Source organism: Chelonia mydas, chromosome 7 (genome assembly GCF_015237465.2).
Source record: "Chelonia mydas isolate rCheMyd1 chromosome 7, rCheMyd1.pri.v2, whole genome shotgun sequence".
Classification (NCBI taxonomy): Eukaryota; Metazoa; Chordata; order Testudines; family Cheloniidae; genus Chelonia; species Chelonia mydas.
In genome coordinates, this window is record NC_057853.1 from 93,348,506 (window position 1) to 93,367,467 (window position 18,962).

General features: G+C 40.1%; 1 protein-coding gene across 9 annotated transcripts in view; it reads right to left on the reverse strand.

The window, feature by feature from the left end:
• BLNK (B cell linker) overlaps positions 1-18,962 on the reverse strand; it is a 145,828-nt gene that overhangs the window by 79,680 nt on the left and 47,186 nt on the right. For all 9 annotated transcript variants that reach the window (XM_043551103.1, XM_037905680.1, XM_027819480.2 and 6 more), the window contains one exon: positions 17,329-17,375. In XM_043551103.1, coding sequence (XP_043407038.1) covers positions 17,329-17,375 — 47 coding nt within the window. The remainder of the gene's footprint in view (positions 1-17,328; positions 17,376-18,962) is intronic.

Sequence of the window (18,962 nt, forward strand, 5' to 3'; positions counted from 1 at the left end):
TGTAGCTGTGGCAGCACAAGCAACGGGAGAGGGGCTAACTGTCCGAAGTATGATCCTATCTGAGACTGTAAGTATGACCTCAAGCAGCCGGCTCATCCTGTCCTCGTGCCACTGTGCCTACACTTTTTTATTTTTAGCACAGTAGCTCTGTCAGAGCTAGCATGAGTATGTCTACTCAAGCTGGAAATTAAACCTTCCAGCTCCAGTGTAGATACACCTTTAGTGCCCAGAAAACTAGGGTGCAAATCTACAGTGTACCAGCCTACTGCACGCTAACTGGTCATGTGGACCCTGCTACCATGCTCTAAGGTCCATAGTGCCCTTTGATGTACTGCAAAGAGCAGTATGTCAAAGTGCACTACAGACTTTTTGTGTGTGGTAGCCTGGCCCACTTAATTACAGCAGGCTTGCCTGTGCTCTATGTCTCTGTGTGGACAAGCCCTCTGGAATGGCCAGAGAAAGCATGTGTGGCTGGAACGTTGCTTTGTTCTGGTATATGCTCTGATAATCCCCAGCTGCTGCAATGGCCCCTGGAGGCCATTGGCAGCCTAGGCAAAGGAGAGCAGCCCAGACCATCTCAGTGTTTAGGAATAGGCAATTACTAGTTGTCTTAAGCCTGTCTCACTTCCTAACTTTTGCTTTCTCATCCTGCTCCTTTCCTGCTCCTCAGTTACATGAAATGGCCTAACCATGTCATTTAGTAGCAGCATTAGGGAGTGGCAAGGAAAGAGCTAGCAAGTCTACTTCGGTGGAGAGGGTGATGGCTCTGAAATAGCCAGGTGGGTGTGTTAGGAGAGGAGAGGTTCTAGGAAAAGAAAAGTCACATCAAGTGTTAGAATACCAAAGTAAAAACTATAGGTAATTATATAAGTGAAGATGCTTCATCAACTTGGTTATGACTTAGATAAGATGCAAGATAATTAGCTTACCATAAGACACTCATCTCTGGAGAACAACAGCTCAGAATTATAACTACAGCCATGATATTTGTCTGTTACCTAAGATTGCAGATTTTGTGAATTTTGCAGATATTATGTATGTTTACTCAATTGGTAACTTTGAGTTAAAACTACAAAACCATAGCTATTTAATAGGAGTACATCGCTATATTAGAGTTGCTTATTATTTTTTATGTTCCCTCCTGTGCAGCATTTATTGTTGAGGTACAGCATTTGAAACTGTTATTTGGTATGTTTGAGGACATAAAAGCTTGTAACTTTATATTCTAGGGGGACAGTAGGAAAAGAACAAATTTACATTTAATAGTAAAGACTCTTTTTTAAAATAGCGGTTTGTTTCTCCCCGTTGATTTAAAATAAAAAGGCAGCCCAGTGCGGTAGGGGTGGAGTTGAGGAAGAAGTTGTTTATGAAAATCTACATTTTAAAGGAACACTATCCAGATTTGACAGGTTCCCAAACATTTTTAAATTGAAAAATTTGAGAGTAAATTTTATTATTTATTGACTGAATATTTCAATTATATTGCCATAGCATCTAGGAGCCCCACTGGACCTGGACTCCATTATCCTAAGCACCATGAAAAACAATGGACCAAAGAGTTTTGCCCAAAGAGTTTAGAATCTAAGTAAGTAGTAGAGCTAAGGAGAGTTTCTGGATTGACAGCCCTAGTGATTACTATTTGTCTATATATTTCTAAAATGGCTGTCATGGTGGTATCTGGGAAACATCTGATTTATTCACAGAACGCTACAGCATGGATACTGGCAATTAAAATTTCTTCCTATTATTTCATGTTGTGGGGATCTGACAGGAATTTTAGGATGTAATAATTTTTAAAAAGAAAAGGAGTACTTGGGGCACCTTAGAGACTAACCAATTTATTTGAGCATAAGCTTTCGTGAGCAGCTCACGAAAGCTTATGCTCAAATAAATTGGTTAGTCCCTAAGGTGCCACAAGTACTCCTTTTCTTTTTGCGAATACAGACTAACACGGCTGCTACTCTGAAACCAATAATTTTTAAGCTACCCTATTTCTTACTGACACAATATTAACAATAGAATGGGCTCTGTTGCCAGGCAGAAGTTGTATACTGAAAACGAGATTCCAGTAACTATTGTACTACTAATATTAATTGTAGAACATTTGTGTATTTCTGGTATAACGTCTGTGAGTTCTAAAATGTTCACATTATTTAACAAGTAATAAAACAAGCATGGGAGTAGTTTTAGAGAACATACTATAGGAAACTTAGTTTTTAAAGTGTTTTTTCCCCAGGGGCTCTGGGCATCAAAACATTTCCGTCCAGCTTTAGCCTCACACTTAGTCTGCCAGTTAACTTTCAGTACTGAATTCACAGGTATATTTCCCTTTTTATGCTTTAAAAGAAACTCACATCATGAGCTTCTGAAGAAATGTTGGTCTGCAGAAACTCTTTGTCCTAAATACAGGCCCATAGCACCAAATCTTTTCCATGAATCTTTGTCTGAAGTGAAAATGAAATCACTTCAGAGTGTCCAGCAGGGCATGGCATACCAGCTCAGCGAGGGAGTGTTCATTTTCTGCAAATATTTATGTAGATGAGTTTGATGGCAGGGAAGTTCCTTGAATTGCAAATGAATATTGTTGAATGTTCTGGTGGCACTGACTGTGTCAAATTCATAACTGATTCTAAGACAGATGCCTGTCCAGCTAAGGAACAGAATTATACCTTATGATCTATGTGTTCAAATGTTCTTCAGAATTGCTCATGAAGGGCAACATCATAAATCTGTTCACGGATGGGATTACCTGCTTCATAAGTAGGGGTTCTGTATGAAACACATGACAGCTGTGCTGCAGGATATCTAGTAGAGTCTGGATAGATTTTTGAGGTGTTGATTTTGACCTGCAGAGGTCTAAATGGCCTGGAACCAGCCTACCTGAAAGACCATCTGTTTCCCACTATTCACTGCCACACTTGTGATTAGCTGAGGCACTGATGTTACATCCCCTGGCCTGGATATAATAGACTTGCAGTTGCCGACAGGACATTCTCAGTAAGGGTCCTGGAGCTCTGGAATGCTCTCTTGCCCCTGGTCTGAAACAGGCTGGATTTGTTGATGTTCAGGGCATGGTGTAGGGCCAATTATTTCACCTGACCCCTGAGGAGAATTAGGAGAGAGTGAAGCACTGGCTAATGTATTGGTGCATTGTCATATGAACTTAGATCTCCTGTTTAGTAGAATGGGTGAACAGATTGAAATTTCAATATGATCTGTAATTTTAAAATACTTGGCAAGGGCACTCAGAGCTTATGTGTTTGTGCTTTTTTATAGTTCTAAATTGAGAAAATAAATAAATATAGAGCAATATTTAGTTGCAGAGGTTATTCAGAAACTAATTTCAAGTAGTGAATGCATTTGAGAAAATTGCAATCTGTTTGTGGGCAACATGTAACCAGAAAAAGAGGCGATATTCAATGAATAAATATTTTAAGAGCGACTTACATAATCATTAATGTGGCTATTTCAGGAAATACAAATAATTCTGTTAGTTCCATGGTCCTGAAGAGCATTATCTATTCACTAAAGCAAGTTTATGGATATGCCAGAGATCCTAATATTTCCCCAGATATTACTGTTGAAATCAGATGGGTCAGGGATGGATGAGAATAATTGATAAATTTGGCTAATTATATCTGACAAATCTGGAAACTAGCTAATGACCTGATTGATATCAAGGCTACATTGAGATGTTCATGTGAGAAGATATTTTTAGATCATTTCCAGTGTTCTGAGTCAACTTACAGAAATAATAAAAAGCTATGAAAGTGGACATTAAGGAACCAAATAGGAGAAATGATAGAGGCTTTGGTAACAGCTGCCTTGAGGAAATGAGACATTAGAAACATAAAGGAAAAACTAAGGGTTAAAATTCCACTGAGAATAATATAGGAAACTGATACAGAAGACTGACAAGGGATTGGCAAAAATAAAAGAACAGGGAGAATACAAAACAGTAAGAATGTCAGGGGGACCTGTAAAAATACATTAAATCTTACCCCCAGAATTTCTTACTAATGGAAACAGAAAAAAGTTAGTAGGGCTGAAGAGATCAGACTTAGGAGGTTTGGAACTAAAAGTTTCAATTTTTTCAAACTAGCTTCAAGCAAAGCTGTTCAATTTGCATTTCTAATGACAGCTTCAACAAAGACCAAGGATTCAACTGGCAGAGAGAATGAATTGCCTTTTCACTCTGACAGTTGGGTCCACCAGGTCCAAGTTGCACCATACTGTGGGGAAGCTCGTACTGCTGCTGCCTTAGCCATATCTAGTCTATTGAAAATATTCAGGAATTTGAAACCAACACTTATCCTAAGTACAAAGTTTATTTTTAAAAAATGATTTAAAATAAAAATAGCATCACATTCTGGCATTACAATATTGTAACATTTCAAGAGTTCTCAACATATAAGAATCTTTTATATTAAAAAAAAAACATAAAAAGGATGTTAAGGTTGCAAAGTCAGACACTCAAAAGTTAGGAAATGTCTGTGCAACCGTAATCCAGCTGCCTTATGCTTATGCATTATGATGCAGTCTGTATTTACATGATCACATAGTATTTTTCCCCACAGGACCCCCAGAGATAGGACTAGAGTACTTGTGGCACCTTAGAGACTAACAAATTTATTTGAGCATAAGCTTTTGTGAGCTACAGCTCACTTCATCGGATGCATTTGAGCTAAGGTGCCACAAGTACTCCTTTTCTTTTTGCAAATACAGGCGAACACGGCTACTACTCTGAAACCAGAGATAGGACTCTGAATCAAATGTATAACACCTCACATGTACAGGTACCATGATACCAACACAAGAGCTGGTATCCTTGTGATTTCTTGTCTCTTCACATTTGACTTGGTCCTGGAAAGGAAGAATTATGAATTGGTGCTGTGGTGCTGCTTACTGGGACAGTGCTATTAGAGTGGTGCTCATTTGCATGGGGTGATGTGAATTCTATCCCTAGCTGGGGTAAAACTCTCTCTCTTTCTCTCTCTCTCTCTATATATATTTATATGGTATGTTTAATGATTTTATGGGTTGCTGACTTGTGGATGTTTGGTCTCTTCAGTTTTAGCTCTCTAATTCTAATGTGCCATTAAAATGGTATGTCAAGGGCAAGTGGCCATATCAGATGGCTGCACAGCAGCTCCCTGACTTCCCTGCAGTATGTGCAGGGCCAGCTGTCCTGAGCTCATTCTGCTGTTATTCCCCCAGGTGACTGAATGCTACACGGAGCTACTGTCTGTCGGCAGCTGCTACTAGGTCCTTCCCCAGTCACTTTGCTGCTTCTCTTCTAGAAGCATGCCTCACTTCCAGCACCTCCCATGCACTGCTCATCCCTCCAGCTTCACCCACAACTACTCCATTCCCTTCATACCCTCGATATTTCTCACTCTCCCCACAGATACTTCATCACCCAGCATTATTTATGTCCAGGCGTCGTCGTCGTTGTCCTCCTCCTCTCATTCCTGAGCTTAAAAAGTCAGAAATGAAGAGGTTAATATAGATCTCCCCCCACCAGAGCACAAACATCTAATATTGTACATTAACTATTGTACTGTTACACAAAAGCAAAAGAGGATTGCTTTTATTTACTGGTTTCAGAGTGGTAGCCCTGTTAGTCTGTATCAGCAAAAAGAATGAGGAGTACTTGTGGCATTTAGAGACTAACAAGTACTCCTCGTTCTTTTTGCTATTTTTACTGTTTATCCTAGTGGTCAGCCTAAGAAGAGAAAGATGGAATACTCTCCTGCATAGTAGATAAGTATGTGGTGATAACATATTGTAAATAAATAATGTTTTTTTTTTTTTTAAATGGGAAGACTCAAGTTCTCAGGCTTGGAGTGAAATGAGCTAAGACATCTGTTCTGTTTCCTGTGCCCTGTGTGCTTGAGCCTCTGCACATGTGGAAATCAGCTCGAATGAGATTATAAATTAACAATTCTTCACACTTCAATGCTCGAGTGAACCAGAACTTATTTTCTTCTGAATTGTGAGTGCCAGGTGCAGCGCTTTCTGGTTTACCAAATATAACTTTTTAAAAGGGAAGAAAGACCATTGATTTGAAACTACAACATCTTGTTTTCTGCTGTCTAAATGCCCTCTTACAATAGAGGAGAGCAAAGCAAAGCAAATCAATTGATGGGGTGGGGAAAGCTCTTGTGGAGGCACAGGAAGCTACTGGTCTGTGAGTCAGGAAATTTAGGTACTATTCCTGGCTCTGCTGCAGACTTACTGTGTGAACACGAGCAAGTCATATGGGCCTACACTTTCAAAAATGGTCTCTAATTTTGTTTGTCTCAGTTTTTGAGAGCCCAGTTTGAGTCATCTTGGGCCTGATTTTCAGAGGTGATGAACATCTGTAAGTGCAAATGAAATGAACGAGAAATGTGGGTGCTCAGTACCTCTAAAATCAGGCCCAAAGCATCTCAATTTGGGCAAATTTGGCCTTCATCTCTTGTGCTTCAGTTTCTCCCAGCTATGAAATGGGGGTAGTAATGTTCAACCATCTCATAGGGGTATTTGTAAGGCAGTATTTGCTAATGTTTGCAAAAAGCTTCAAAATTCTTGGCTAGAAAATACCATCTAAGCACAAATTATTATTACTAACAGATGGAGACAATCCTCATTAAAATAAAGGAAGGTCCCTCCCCCTGCATATTAGGATTGGATAGAACAGCATGCACAATTTCACTATTTGGGATGGTACAGAGTGCTAAAGAAAACACTCACTGTTAGGAGACAGTTGGAATGTTAATGTTGTATCAGAGCAGCTCAAACTGCCTGCTTATGGGTCTATGCAGTGTTGTTATAGCATTGTTGGGCCCAGGTTATTAGAAAGAGAAGCTGGGCGAGGTAATATCTTTTATTGGACCAACTTCTGTTGATAAGAGAGAGACAAGTGTTCTTGAATAAGAGCTCTGTTTAAGCTCGAAAACTTGTCTCTCTCACCAACAGAAGTTGATCCAATAAAAGATACTACATAACCCACCTTGTCTCTGCTTAAGAATCTGTGAGACTTAGAGAAATAAGGGTCTGCGATTCACCCTCCTAGCTATCCCTGCTAATGGGGAATAAACAGACCCACCTCTTACTAGATGCACCTAGATAACATGCCCCAAAGCATAAGCAATCTAGTCAAGGAAGATTATTCTAGGTGGAGCTGTTAGAGCATAGGAAAATCTAGAATTAAGGTTGCCTAACATGTGATTTTTGTATTCTTACTGTTCTTTTAACATAGTGTTTTGTGTGTAATCACTGATGGGATTTATTTACACTATGGACAAAAACATACACCATAGGGGAAACCTGCTGTGTGGATTTCCCAGGAAGTGCATTGCTGACAATTAGCTAAAACATTTTGGGAATTATGATACAAGGAGAGAGGCAAAGCTCCATCCTTGTGTGACATTTCTTGCTGTTTTTTCCCAAGCAGGGGCAGATGGTGTGGGTGGGGGAGGAAGGCAAGAACAGATTTGTCTGTCACTGCAGGCAAGAGAGGGAGACAGTAGTTTGGGGAAGAGCATGGGAGAATTGTAGATGGGAAATCTTAGGAGAGCAGCATTGTTGGAGAGACAAGGATATAAGGGAGAATCTGTGGCAGAAAAGGGAGTTTGTGGAAAGCGTGGGCCAGCAACTCTCCCCTTTCCCCCCGTACCTTCTAGACTGACCACTGCCAGTTTCCACTGGTACCTCCTCCTACTCTCAATCCTGTTTTCAGCTGCTGCTGCTTCCTTGGCAGACTTGGCAGGGGGAGTTGTGCTAGTGAGGAGAGTTGATCAGGTAGCCTCTGACCTATTACTGCAGTAGTCCCTTGTGGGTAGCTGGGGGGAAGACCTGTAGCCAAGCTGGATGGAGGTGTGAGGATCCAGCAGCACTGCAGGGCTGTATGACACAGCTGCCAAATGTCATACGAAATGCTAGATCCTGGGCAGCCCTGGAGAGGTAAAAGATACTGAGAGTTCATTTCTTTGAGATCTCTTCTAGACTCTTGTGACTCAGGAGGCCATGCAGCTACAGGCTGAGAGAGAGCATGCAAACAAGCACGCACACACAAGACTTTTCTGTTTAAGTCCTCTGATACCCCCTCAATTCTCTCCAGTAGCTCCAATTAAGTCAAGAGATTTCAGTCAGGATTCCCTTATAGTTTAATTTAATTTAATTGTCTGAAAAATGACAGTTGGTTTAAGAGAAAAATTTGGAAAGCAATTGAACAATTTTTGTCTCATTGGACATTTTTCGCAGAATTTCTCATCAAATTGAGAAATTTCAACTTGATTTCATACCATTTTTGCCCTCCTTTGCCCCCACTGGAAAAGTTGACTATGTCAAATATATCTCAACTAGTACAGCATTCCCTAGTACTGCAATGGTGGTAATCCTGACACAATACTATGCATGCAGCAAGGTCCTTGTATGGGACTTGAAGTCCTGCCCTTCTGGCCTAGAGGTAAGGGTGTGCTCAACTGAACAATGAGAAGCCACACAACAAAAATGCTGCCCATATAATAATGCATTTCCACTTTAAGCCCCTGCAGCCACTGAATCTGCAAATCACTGAATCTCATAACTGGCTGTAATATTTTTGTTTGCTTGCATTGGTAATGTGAAAAGTAGTAGCTCTATAACTAAGGAGTCAGTCACAGAGACTTGGACAGAAAATACAAACTTTACATGTCTTCTCAGCTTTTAGAAGTAGAACTGCCTGACACCTAACAATTCACATTTCTTAAGAACCTAACTGATAAGTCATTTACAAACAAAGCTTGTACAATTATGTGCAATAGCCTCCCCTGGTGACGCCCAACAATTAGTATCCATGGTTAGCTGTTTTTTCTCTGCACAACTTCCAACTGTAATAATTATAGTCTACATCTTTATTTTTGTTGAGAAAGAAAGGCAAATACATGCTTGTTTCCACAGTTGTTTCACGTCCAATTTATTTAGTGTGTCTACACATTTGTAGTTTATATTAATATGTAGCCATCTTAGAGCATATTTGTGAGAGTTTGTCAGACTTTTTGAAAGGCTAAGGATACCGTTCAATACTACTTAAAGAAAGGCCTAAGAAGTTAAAGCTATTTTTTTTAAAGGAACAGGAAACTATTCTGAGTTATTTCTTATAAACAGGCAATGACTGCTCTTATGAATATTCTGCCCTGTGATTGGTGGGTGAGACTCTTCTGTCAAATACTTAAATTCTGCTCTCCCTTGCCAAAAATGAAGGAATAAATACTTTAAAAGTGTTTTTTTCAAGTTTAATGTGATTAAAGCCTTTTCTGTGGAGTATTTGTACTGCTGCACATTTCAACCCAGCAGCTGAGAAGGTGCCCTGTGAAATATTTACATGATACTAATATGGTGGGGGATAGAAGCCTTTTTCAGTCCATGTTTAGGTGACATTTTTACCATTTGAGAGGGTATTGTGTTAAAAGAGAAAAATCTAAACCTTCAATACAATTCATCATGGTCATGTCCATTTTCAGCCTAGATATAAAGATTTAAAAGGGATCATTTAAAGCACACCAGGAAACTAAGAAAAAGCAAGAGAACAAAATCTCTGAATATTTAAAGCTGCATGCCTGAGTCAGTACTGGGTATCAGAAGACAAGAAGGTAATTTTAATATTTTGTTTGCCAGAAGCTGGGAATGGGTGACAGGGGACGGATCTCTTGATGATTACCTGTTCTGTTCATTCCCTCGGAGGCACCTGGCATTGGTCACTGTCAGAAGACAGGATACTGGGCTAGACAGACCTTTGGTCTGACCCAGTATGGCCGTTCTTATGTTCTTATCCATAACAACATACACACTACTGAGAAGGGCAAACTTTGCCTAGTTTCTAATTACCAGGCTAGAAAGCACCACCTACAATATGTTTTTCAGCTTCATTGAGGGTGAAAGTGCAAATGAAGAAAGTCACAAGCTTTCAAGACTGTGGCTTCTCCCTTAAAGAGGCAGTAATCAGAAGTTCAGACACTTTAAAACAATTTTTCAACCTACATTATTTGTTAAGGGCACGAGTCCCTGTGCCCATTGAAGTCTATGTTAAAAACTCTGTTGATTTCAGTAGTGCAGTACCAATCCTTAACCCTAACATTAAGACAAAATTAGGCTACAGCAATCAAGCACACAATCAAGAATCCTAAAAGGCAAGTTTCCTAATGCAGCCTTAATTGAATCACGTTGCACATGCAGTGTACTTTGATATACATTTAATAACTATGACTAACCCACATATGTAAAGAAACCAGGATTAGAAAATGCTATCTATGTACAAATTTGCAGAAGTAACACTCTGCTGGAAACAGAATGTTTTATATTTCTGACTTTTCCATTCTAGATTCCCCAACCTTAGTGTGTTTGAATTAAATTTCCGTGTTTTTTAAAAGAAGACAAAAACAACCTACAAAACAAATGGATCCTTCACTGCAAATGTTCAACATTTTAAATTATTCTAGGTAAAAGCACAGTGTCACAGGGTATCATGGTTCAGGGGTGCAAATCCAGGCCAGACCACTGAGTGGTTGTGTCACCACTTGCCCTGTAACCGTAGGTGCCTTAGAATGCTTTGCTGTTGTAGCCCCCCACCTACCAGCATGCAGGTCACACCCTGAATGTCTATATGCTAGGCAGCCCTGTGGGAGAAAAAGGGACGCTCTCTGGCCCCGTATGGAGCAGGGGCCTCATCCTGCCTCAAGGCATATGAATGCAGCATGGTCACTAGCTCAGACTTCTAATCAGCTGCTGACGGATCTCACAGTGCACACAGCTCTTCTAACTGCTTCTTGGTGAGCTCAGTATCTGCTTCTTTGCTCCTCCTGCCTTTTCTGCTTCTCACTCATTGTTACGCTTTCCTTTCTTCTAGTTCCCTTGCTTGAAATAAACAGAAAATAATAAAACTGTAACCACTGCATGCATCTGATGAAGTGAGCTGTAGCTCACGAAAGTTTATGCTCAAATAAATTTGTTAGTCTTTAAGGTGCCACAAGTACTCCTTTTCTTTTTGCGGATACAGACTAACACGGCTGCTACTCTGAAACCTTTCTTTGACTGTTTCCAGCCTCGTGAGCTGGTCCTAGGAAGGCAGCCTTAGGGCTGGTGTCTGCAGTGCCTGTGCAATGAGAACCCTGCCGTGGCCAGATACAGGCTTTTAGAGCCTCTTGACTCCACTCCAGCCCTTTTCCCAGCATAAAGGAGCTGGAGCAACCGTGAATTAAGCTCCATGGGCATGATAATGTTCGTAGCTTTAAAAATGCTGAAAATACATTTTTGGATTGTTTTGCCTTTCCTGAAGAGGAATTAAAAGTGGTGAGGGAGGGGAGAGAAGCAGCCAAATCTAAAGGTTCTGTCGCTAACAGTTTGAGTTATACAAGTGCAAACATTTCAGCTGGAATATATGGGGAAAATATCTTTTTGTTAATGCAGATATAACTCTTTCTAATACCTCAACCAATTTTGCTCTTAAGTTCCCAGAGTGTAGGGAGCCTCCTTTGCTTGGAAACCAACTATGGAAAATTTCAGCCCAATTTTCCCCCACAAAAAAAACTGAAAAAGATGTTAGAGAAGGATCCAGAGATCAGTCTCAACTATTGAATCTGTGCTTCATGAATACCATAATATTCCTGGTTATAGTGTAAACTGACAACTGCTATATAGAACCACAGTGAAAAGTGGTAGATTTCAAAGCAAGGAATCCAGTTGCTGCCCACATGATGATTATAAAAGGCCTGTAATTATAGGCTGGTCACCATGGTTCACCTACTGCACAGCATCTTAGGTATTTTCAGTGCTACCATATATAAATAAGATAGGCCCAAGCCACTGAGAGTTCAAATCAGATTTGGAGTCTGTTACTTACGTAACAATGTGGCATGTGCAAATTCAGGGACGGGGAGTGGTGGTGTCTGTTTTGCCTATTACAGAGAGATGGTCCCTAAACATATGTCCCAGTTTTGAAAACCCCACCCTAGTGTTTGGGGCTGGGGAGTTCATGTCATTTCATGCTCTGGTTTGGGACTTATCTCTAATCATTTTGAGGAAGGCCTTTTAATTTAATTGTCCCTAACATGAGTGAACAGAGTATTCTGAAATCCTGTCTGTGTAAACACCTAACTTTAGAAATCTTGAATTATATACCTAAGAGACTAAGCTATAATTTTGTCTCTCTCTATATATTTATTTCTAAATTATGGATATGTACCACTCAATTATATCTAAGACTTATATGTCAGTTTTGCAGCATACTCAGTTGCAAATTTCACACTCAGCCTTACGCTTTCCACTAAAGACATAAGTGAGCATCTTTAGAAAGGCTATTTCAGAACACTGGTACTTGTGTGCGAGGCTTTTTGATACGTTTCCCCAAGAGTAGAAACTGATGTGTCTTAGACAACATTCTTGAAAGTAATGTCCTATTCTGGATATCTTTTTTTTTCTGCAATGAATTTCAACCCTGAATAAAGCTGCTTTTGACCACAACAGCTGGGTATACCACCTCCACTAGCTAGTTGTCAAATACTAGTGTTGTCAAATTCCTGAGAATTTCAGGAGGACTCCAGGGTATCGGAGTGACAATGTCTGACCTATAGTCTGATTTGCAGAGTGAAAAATAGAAATGTCCCACTGTCTGAAAACATATTTCACCAGACTCCCAGAAGAGTGGGCTCTGCAGAACTCCTTCCAGAGAATTTAAACCTGTAGCCAAGGCTGACTGGAATGCATAACTGGAGAGCAAATCAAGATGCAACCTCAGCAGCCGTAACCCAGGGGATAAGTATATGTCCCCTAGAACTGCTTCTGCAGTGCTCAAAGGCTGCATCTCCATTAGACTTTTTTTTTGTGGGGGAGTGGGGTGTGACGGTTCTCAGGGCACCCAGCACTGAGAGTCATCTTGTTACCTTCTGCTTCTGGAGTGAGGGAGTCTTCCCTGTGTCTGCCTGCCTGGGTGGTAGGTCCCTAACATCACCAGCCTTTCAGCGACTCAAGCACTGTCTTTCCCTCGCAGGTTACCAAGAAGAACACTCCGGTTCTCGAATTCCTGACACTGGCTACTCACAGAAATATCAAATCCTCTTCCCCGCACAAAGGAGCAGTTGTACCCCATTTTACCAGTTTTACCTTAAACTCCCTGATACTGTATAACTGCGTACTTGTAATGAAACAAAAGGTTTCCTTAAGAAAGAATAGAAATTCTGCTAGAAACACAAGAAAGTGATGGAATAGAAAATAGAAAATGTGAACCTGGGTCTACACTCAGCAATAGTTACCTTTCCTATCTAATAAAGGGTTTCTTCCAAAGTTCAGTCTGTTGTAGAGTTGGCTGGCTTCACAGCAACCAAGGGCCCATTTTTCATGAGAACATCCCTGCTCCCTAAGATGTCTGCTCAGTACAAGAATTCAGAGTTCTGCCTTTCCCCACTCCATGTTGTACTGAAACAGTCTTTTGTCTTTATTCATAGGCAGGGTGATCCCATCTGATGTAATGTTCCTTTTTTAACTCCAAGTGGTTTCAATTGTTGGAAATTGTCTCTGATGGCTTTCCATTGAAAGTCTTGGGATGGAACAAGGCTATACAATTGAGCCTTGCAATGTCATGGACTCACCAGGGTGAGGTGACAATCCTGCCTGAATGGACAATTACCCGCTCATGTATTGTCCCATGGTGACTAACTTTTTACTCCAAGTCCATATAAAGCTTACTTTCAATATAAATACATTATTTCTTAGTATTACCCATACATATTTCTCTCAATGATTATGAATCTTAACAAGTTACAAGCTTTCTGTTGATACCCTGCGTGTTATTCTTTATGGATAAATATCCTGTAAGACATGTTTGGCGCAGAGTTTGTCAGGGCTGAGGTGAGAGTTTTTTGTAAAGAACAAGGGAGCCTTTGCCAAGGAGCCTCTGTGTCACTGGGGATATTTCTCATTATTGCATAACCACGGGTCGGAGTGCTAGTATAGACAGGTAATTGGTGATTTTACTACTGTGTCCACTAACTGTGCTTAGGTTTAGATGACATGATTGTAAGTCCTGGGGAATGTAGCTCTACACCAGCATTGCCAATGTTGTCAATGCTAGTAGAGCTCTACTAGTGAAATACGCACTGGGAGGTTTCCCAGAGAAGTCTAATGTAGACAAGGTCTGTTTCAGAGTGTCCGCTAGAAGCAGAATGACTACAACCAATCTTTCCCATAGCATAAAGTTTGTCATTTTTGCTTTACCTTTTCCTATTGGGGTGTATGTTCAGTACTAACTGGGAGGGAAGGAGAGTCTTCTACTGAATCATCACCACCACTTACTGCAGCACCCAGGGGATTATTTGGACTCCCACCTATACACTGATGCAACCTGCCCTTGGTTAATTTGTGAGTTCTTGCAGGATCACACAGTATAACGTAGAATGACTACAAGTTTTAGCCCCCAGACTGGTCTTAGTTTTCTAGCCTCAGCATCTTTCCAGTTTTATGGTTATCTAGAGCAGGGGTTTTCAACCTTTTTCTTTCTGAGGCCCCCCCAAACATGCTATAAAAACTCCGCGGCCCACCTGTGCCACAACAACTGGTTGTCTGCATATAAAAGCCGGGGTTGGCATTAAGGGATAGCAAGCAGTGCAATTGCCCAGGGCCCCACACCACAGGGGGCCCTGTGAAGCTAAATTGCTCAGGCTTCTGCTTCAGCTGCAGGTGGCGGGGCTCAGGGCCCCGGGCTTCAGCCCCAGGCAGTGAGTCTTCGGCTTTCTGCCCTGGACCCCAGCAAGTCTAACACTGGTCCTGCTTGGTGAACCCCCTGAAACCTGCTCGGCCCCCCGGCCCCCTGGTTGAGAACCACTGATCTACAGTTACATCTAGAGCTACAGTAAAAAGGATTTAAAAAATACACAAAGTGAAGGCCAAGAGTTTGGAAGGGGTGCCTATGTCTATGGGAGTCTGAGGCCATAAATCAACCTGTAACTAATGGAGGTTAAGAAGAAACTTTCCCTATGGGTAGGTTATTTTATAGCTGTCTGCTGCAGGGTTTCTTGCACCTTCTACTGAGGCATCTGGTATTGGCCAGAGAGAATATACGGCTAGCTGGACTACTGGTCAGATCTTGTATGGCACTTTGTGTTCCTGTATTCTATTATTAGGAATAAATCAGTTGGGGGGGACCTGCTGTGACCGCAAACTTAATTAGAAAAACTCATATAAGCTTTGGGGTTAGGTGAGCCAGTTTAGGTCTTGGACATTCAAGAATGCAGTACTATGTGAGTCCTGAAAACTGGGATTCCAGTAATGGAATGGGGCCACCATGGTTCTCCCCATCTTTCAACCACTGCCTGGAATATTGTTCACCGACCATTAGATTGTTGTTATGTTACCTTCATTAAAGTTGCACATTTATGGCCAACTTTCTATGTAAAAAATCATTTGTTCTCTTTTGCTTCACGCCTCAGCAAATTTCAAGGGATGTCTCCCTTTCATTTTAAACTGCTAAAAAAGCAAATAACATTTTGGTTTAAATATCTCAGACTTAAAAACAAATATTCTTCATGCATTTGATGTGTTTTTAAAGAAGCCATTTTATATGAAAAACCAGAAAACTCTACAAACAAGCAAACCCTTACATATTTTCCACCATCCATTTTCTTTGCTTTTTTTCGCATGTGAAACTTTTTCATAGAAAAATGGGCCAACTTTTTGAGTGTGTGCTTTGTGTATCACAGAAACAAAGGTCGCAGCTTCAGTCAACTTATTATTAATGTTCTCTGATTTTCCTAATGAAATGACATCCCATTAGATTTTAATTACTTTACATGAAGGTCCTCCTAACATTTCCTTATTCATTTAGTTAATTATTAAAACAAGTCCAGGGAAATATTAACTTTCTTTGTTTTCAAAGTCTTATCAGTAGGAATGAAGTTATGATGGGGAAAAACAAGCTTCTTATTGACAGGGAGAGAGACGTTGGAAGACAGCTCTGTTCTTAAAGCAGATATAGTGTTTTATCAGAGATAGGAAAAAGATATAACACAGGATAAAAAGCCAGGAGGTAAAATATATGCTTCATCATAGTTGACAGTGTACGTTTTATCAGCTAATATCCATGTCTTCCTGCTTTCATTGTTTCACAGAGAAAACACACTGATATTTCTGTGTGTCCAAAGGCATCCAAGAGAGAGAATATCCCAAAATATTAAAAATATTAGACAGATTCAAGTGGCCACAAATTGTGTGTGTAAGCGTTTCATAACCTTAGAATCAAAATTGCTTGTTTTATAATTTTACAATACTACTGGTATTCTAAAGGATATTTAAATATAAAATGTTACCATGGGGAGTTGCCTATAAATATTGTACCAAATGATATGTGTATGACATTCGCTCATTCGGAGCTGTATGGAGATCACCCACACATTTGTTTCACATAGGCTGTTGAATAGTAATAACTTCTGGTCATTTGCAGCCTGTGCTAGATATGATTGTGTGACCTAGCCCCTCTAAGCTAATTACCAATCTTCTGAGCCATCTCATACCAGAGGAAGGTAGATTTTAAATTGACTGCAAAATAGAGATTGCCGAAAAGAAAACTTGAATGGCTTGGATTTGGACCTGATTTTGTTCAAACACCCAGTGAAAGTGTTTGGGTAAATGGTTATTATTTGGGCTCTGTTCTGAATAATATACAGCAATAGGCAATGTGGTTTCCATGCTATCAGCATTACCTCACTGAACTGATTCTTTATCTGCAGTCTATGCACATTGTGGATTATCATAGCAATGTTGCTCTTGCAGAGTTCACATGAGTTTCAGAAGATCACAACCCAGATTTTCAAAAGAACTCTGCTCCTATGCATGTACTTAAATAAGGGACACACGCAGCAGCAACCAGTGATGCACAAGATTTTCAAAATATCATATTATTTGCAGAGCTCCATTGAAAACCTGGCCACTTACTGTGATGCCTATCTGGGAAATGAACTCAACTGAAAATCAGTGCAAAACGAAACCTGCTTGGTGTACCTGAAAAGCTGAATGTTAAAGTTGAACTTTGTACTTTTCTTCCTCTTGTGGTTCTCCCTGATAGCATTCTGTTGCACAAGAATAACTGCTGCTGCAACTGAAATGACTATTTTGTCAGCTGATCTGGATCAGTATTCTTGCAAATATTTTATCACCTTTCTTTTGGGAAAGTTCAACCCAAATGACTTACAATCTTTACTATGCAGTGGACAGGAGCTTACAATTCTCAGTGTCAACCTATTTACCACAAAAAGAGTGACAATATGCAAAGGAACAACGGTTATTTAATGGGGAAGCAGAAAGGAACAAGAGACTTACCGTTGGTGCATTACATTGAATTTGTTCAACTCATAGTCTGATATATTCTGAAAAGAGAGAAAAAAAGAAAATATATTTTTCATCAAGAAATATTTTCAAGAAAATATATATTTTAAAAAACAAATTAAAGGGTTAATCTAGATTGAGACCAGTGTATTGTCTGAAGTTCTGAATCAAGCAATTATTTTTTAAAATATCCCCTTAGTTTATGAAGTCACAAGGCTATCTAGCCTGAGTTAAAGCTTAACTTTTTATGACTAGCATTTGGTAACATTTCTGGCAGGTAGCTCACACATACCATGCAGTTATAAATTTAACCTGGAATGTCACAGATTAACAAGCACTGGCTAATGGATTATTTAAAAAAAAGTGATAAACCATCTTGCATGGTAGATCTCCTGTCTTGTTCTATCACAGAGTTTCCAGCTATATTCTCCTCTCTTCAGGAGCTTTCATTGAAATCAGGGGGGTTTGGATAAAAACTGGTGGGAGGTAGAAACACGTCAGAGTTTGGTCTGTTACTTGACTGAGTTTTGTATCACTCTTCATCTGCAATTTTAGGAAATGAACAGCAGAATACAAGTCAAACTTTCCGCCTGGGCTTTAAGTAGTTGCTAATGATATTTCTGAGCCCAATGTTGGACGTGGCCATGTGGTGGTGAAAATCATGATTTGTGGTAACGACAAATGCACCAGGAAAAGGAGGACTTGTAGCACCTTAGAGACTAACAAATGTATTTGAGCATAAGCTTTCGTGAGCTACAGCACACTTCACCGCACTCTACCTTTGAACTCTTGGGGAGTGGGAGGGAGGTGCATCCCCCACTGATTTCAACAGAAGCAGCAGGCCCCAAGTGTGACCCTTATTATGGAAGGAACTGTAGCCCAATTTCTATTTACAAATTGCACGGAGTGGATTGGTTTCCTGCTTGAGGTTGAGGCTTGAGGTTCCCTAAGCACAGGACTGATGGATGTGAAGTCTTTGAAGTTGAGGCTTTGGTGTAAACTGGTGCTCTCCAGTGACTTCAGCAATACTGACTTCATTGTAACACAATTGACTTGCTTACATCAATTCTCACTGTGCCCATCTGACTTTTAAAAAAACAAGCTGTCCCATTTGTTTTCCTCATTCACTTGTCCCTTGGCATTACAGACAAGTTGATGCCAAACACATACAATTAAAATGAGAAACTAGAGCAACAACAATCAAATGAATTGAACACATTAAGTGATGCACATGGAAGATCTGAGTCAAAGCATTTCTCTTCAGCCTATATTTAAATACAAGTGTATCTGCATCTCATTGTTATTTGATATATGTTGGAAAATATGTTATTTCAGACAGTAGAAAACCCTCCATATTTAAAACTTATCCTATAATTATACTGTAACACAGCAGCTGCTGAACTGCACATAGTGTGTACAATAATTAGTGGATGATTTGCCACATCCGGAAATCAGCAAATTCCTTTGGAGCTTGTAAAAGTATATCTAGCTGTCTTATTGACATATGGCACATTTGTGTGTTTAAGTACAGTCAGCAACTAAGAAGCATCCAAATCCCCATTGTAGAAAAGTGACCAGTTATATTAATGTCATTATCTTCTATCATTAAATCATTTTAGTCCTGAGGA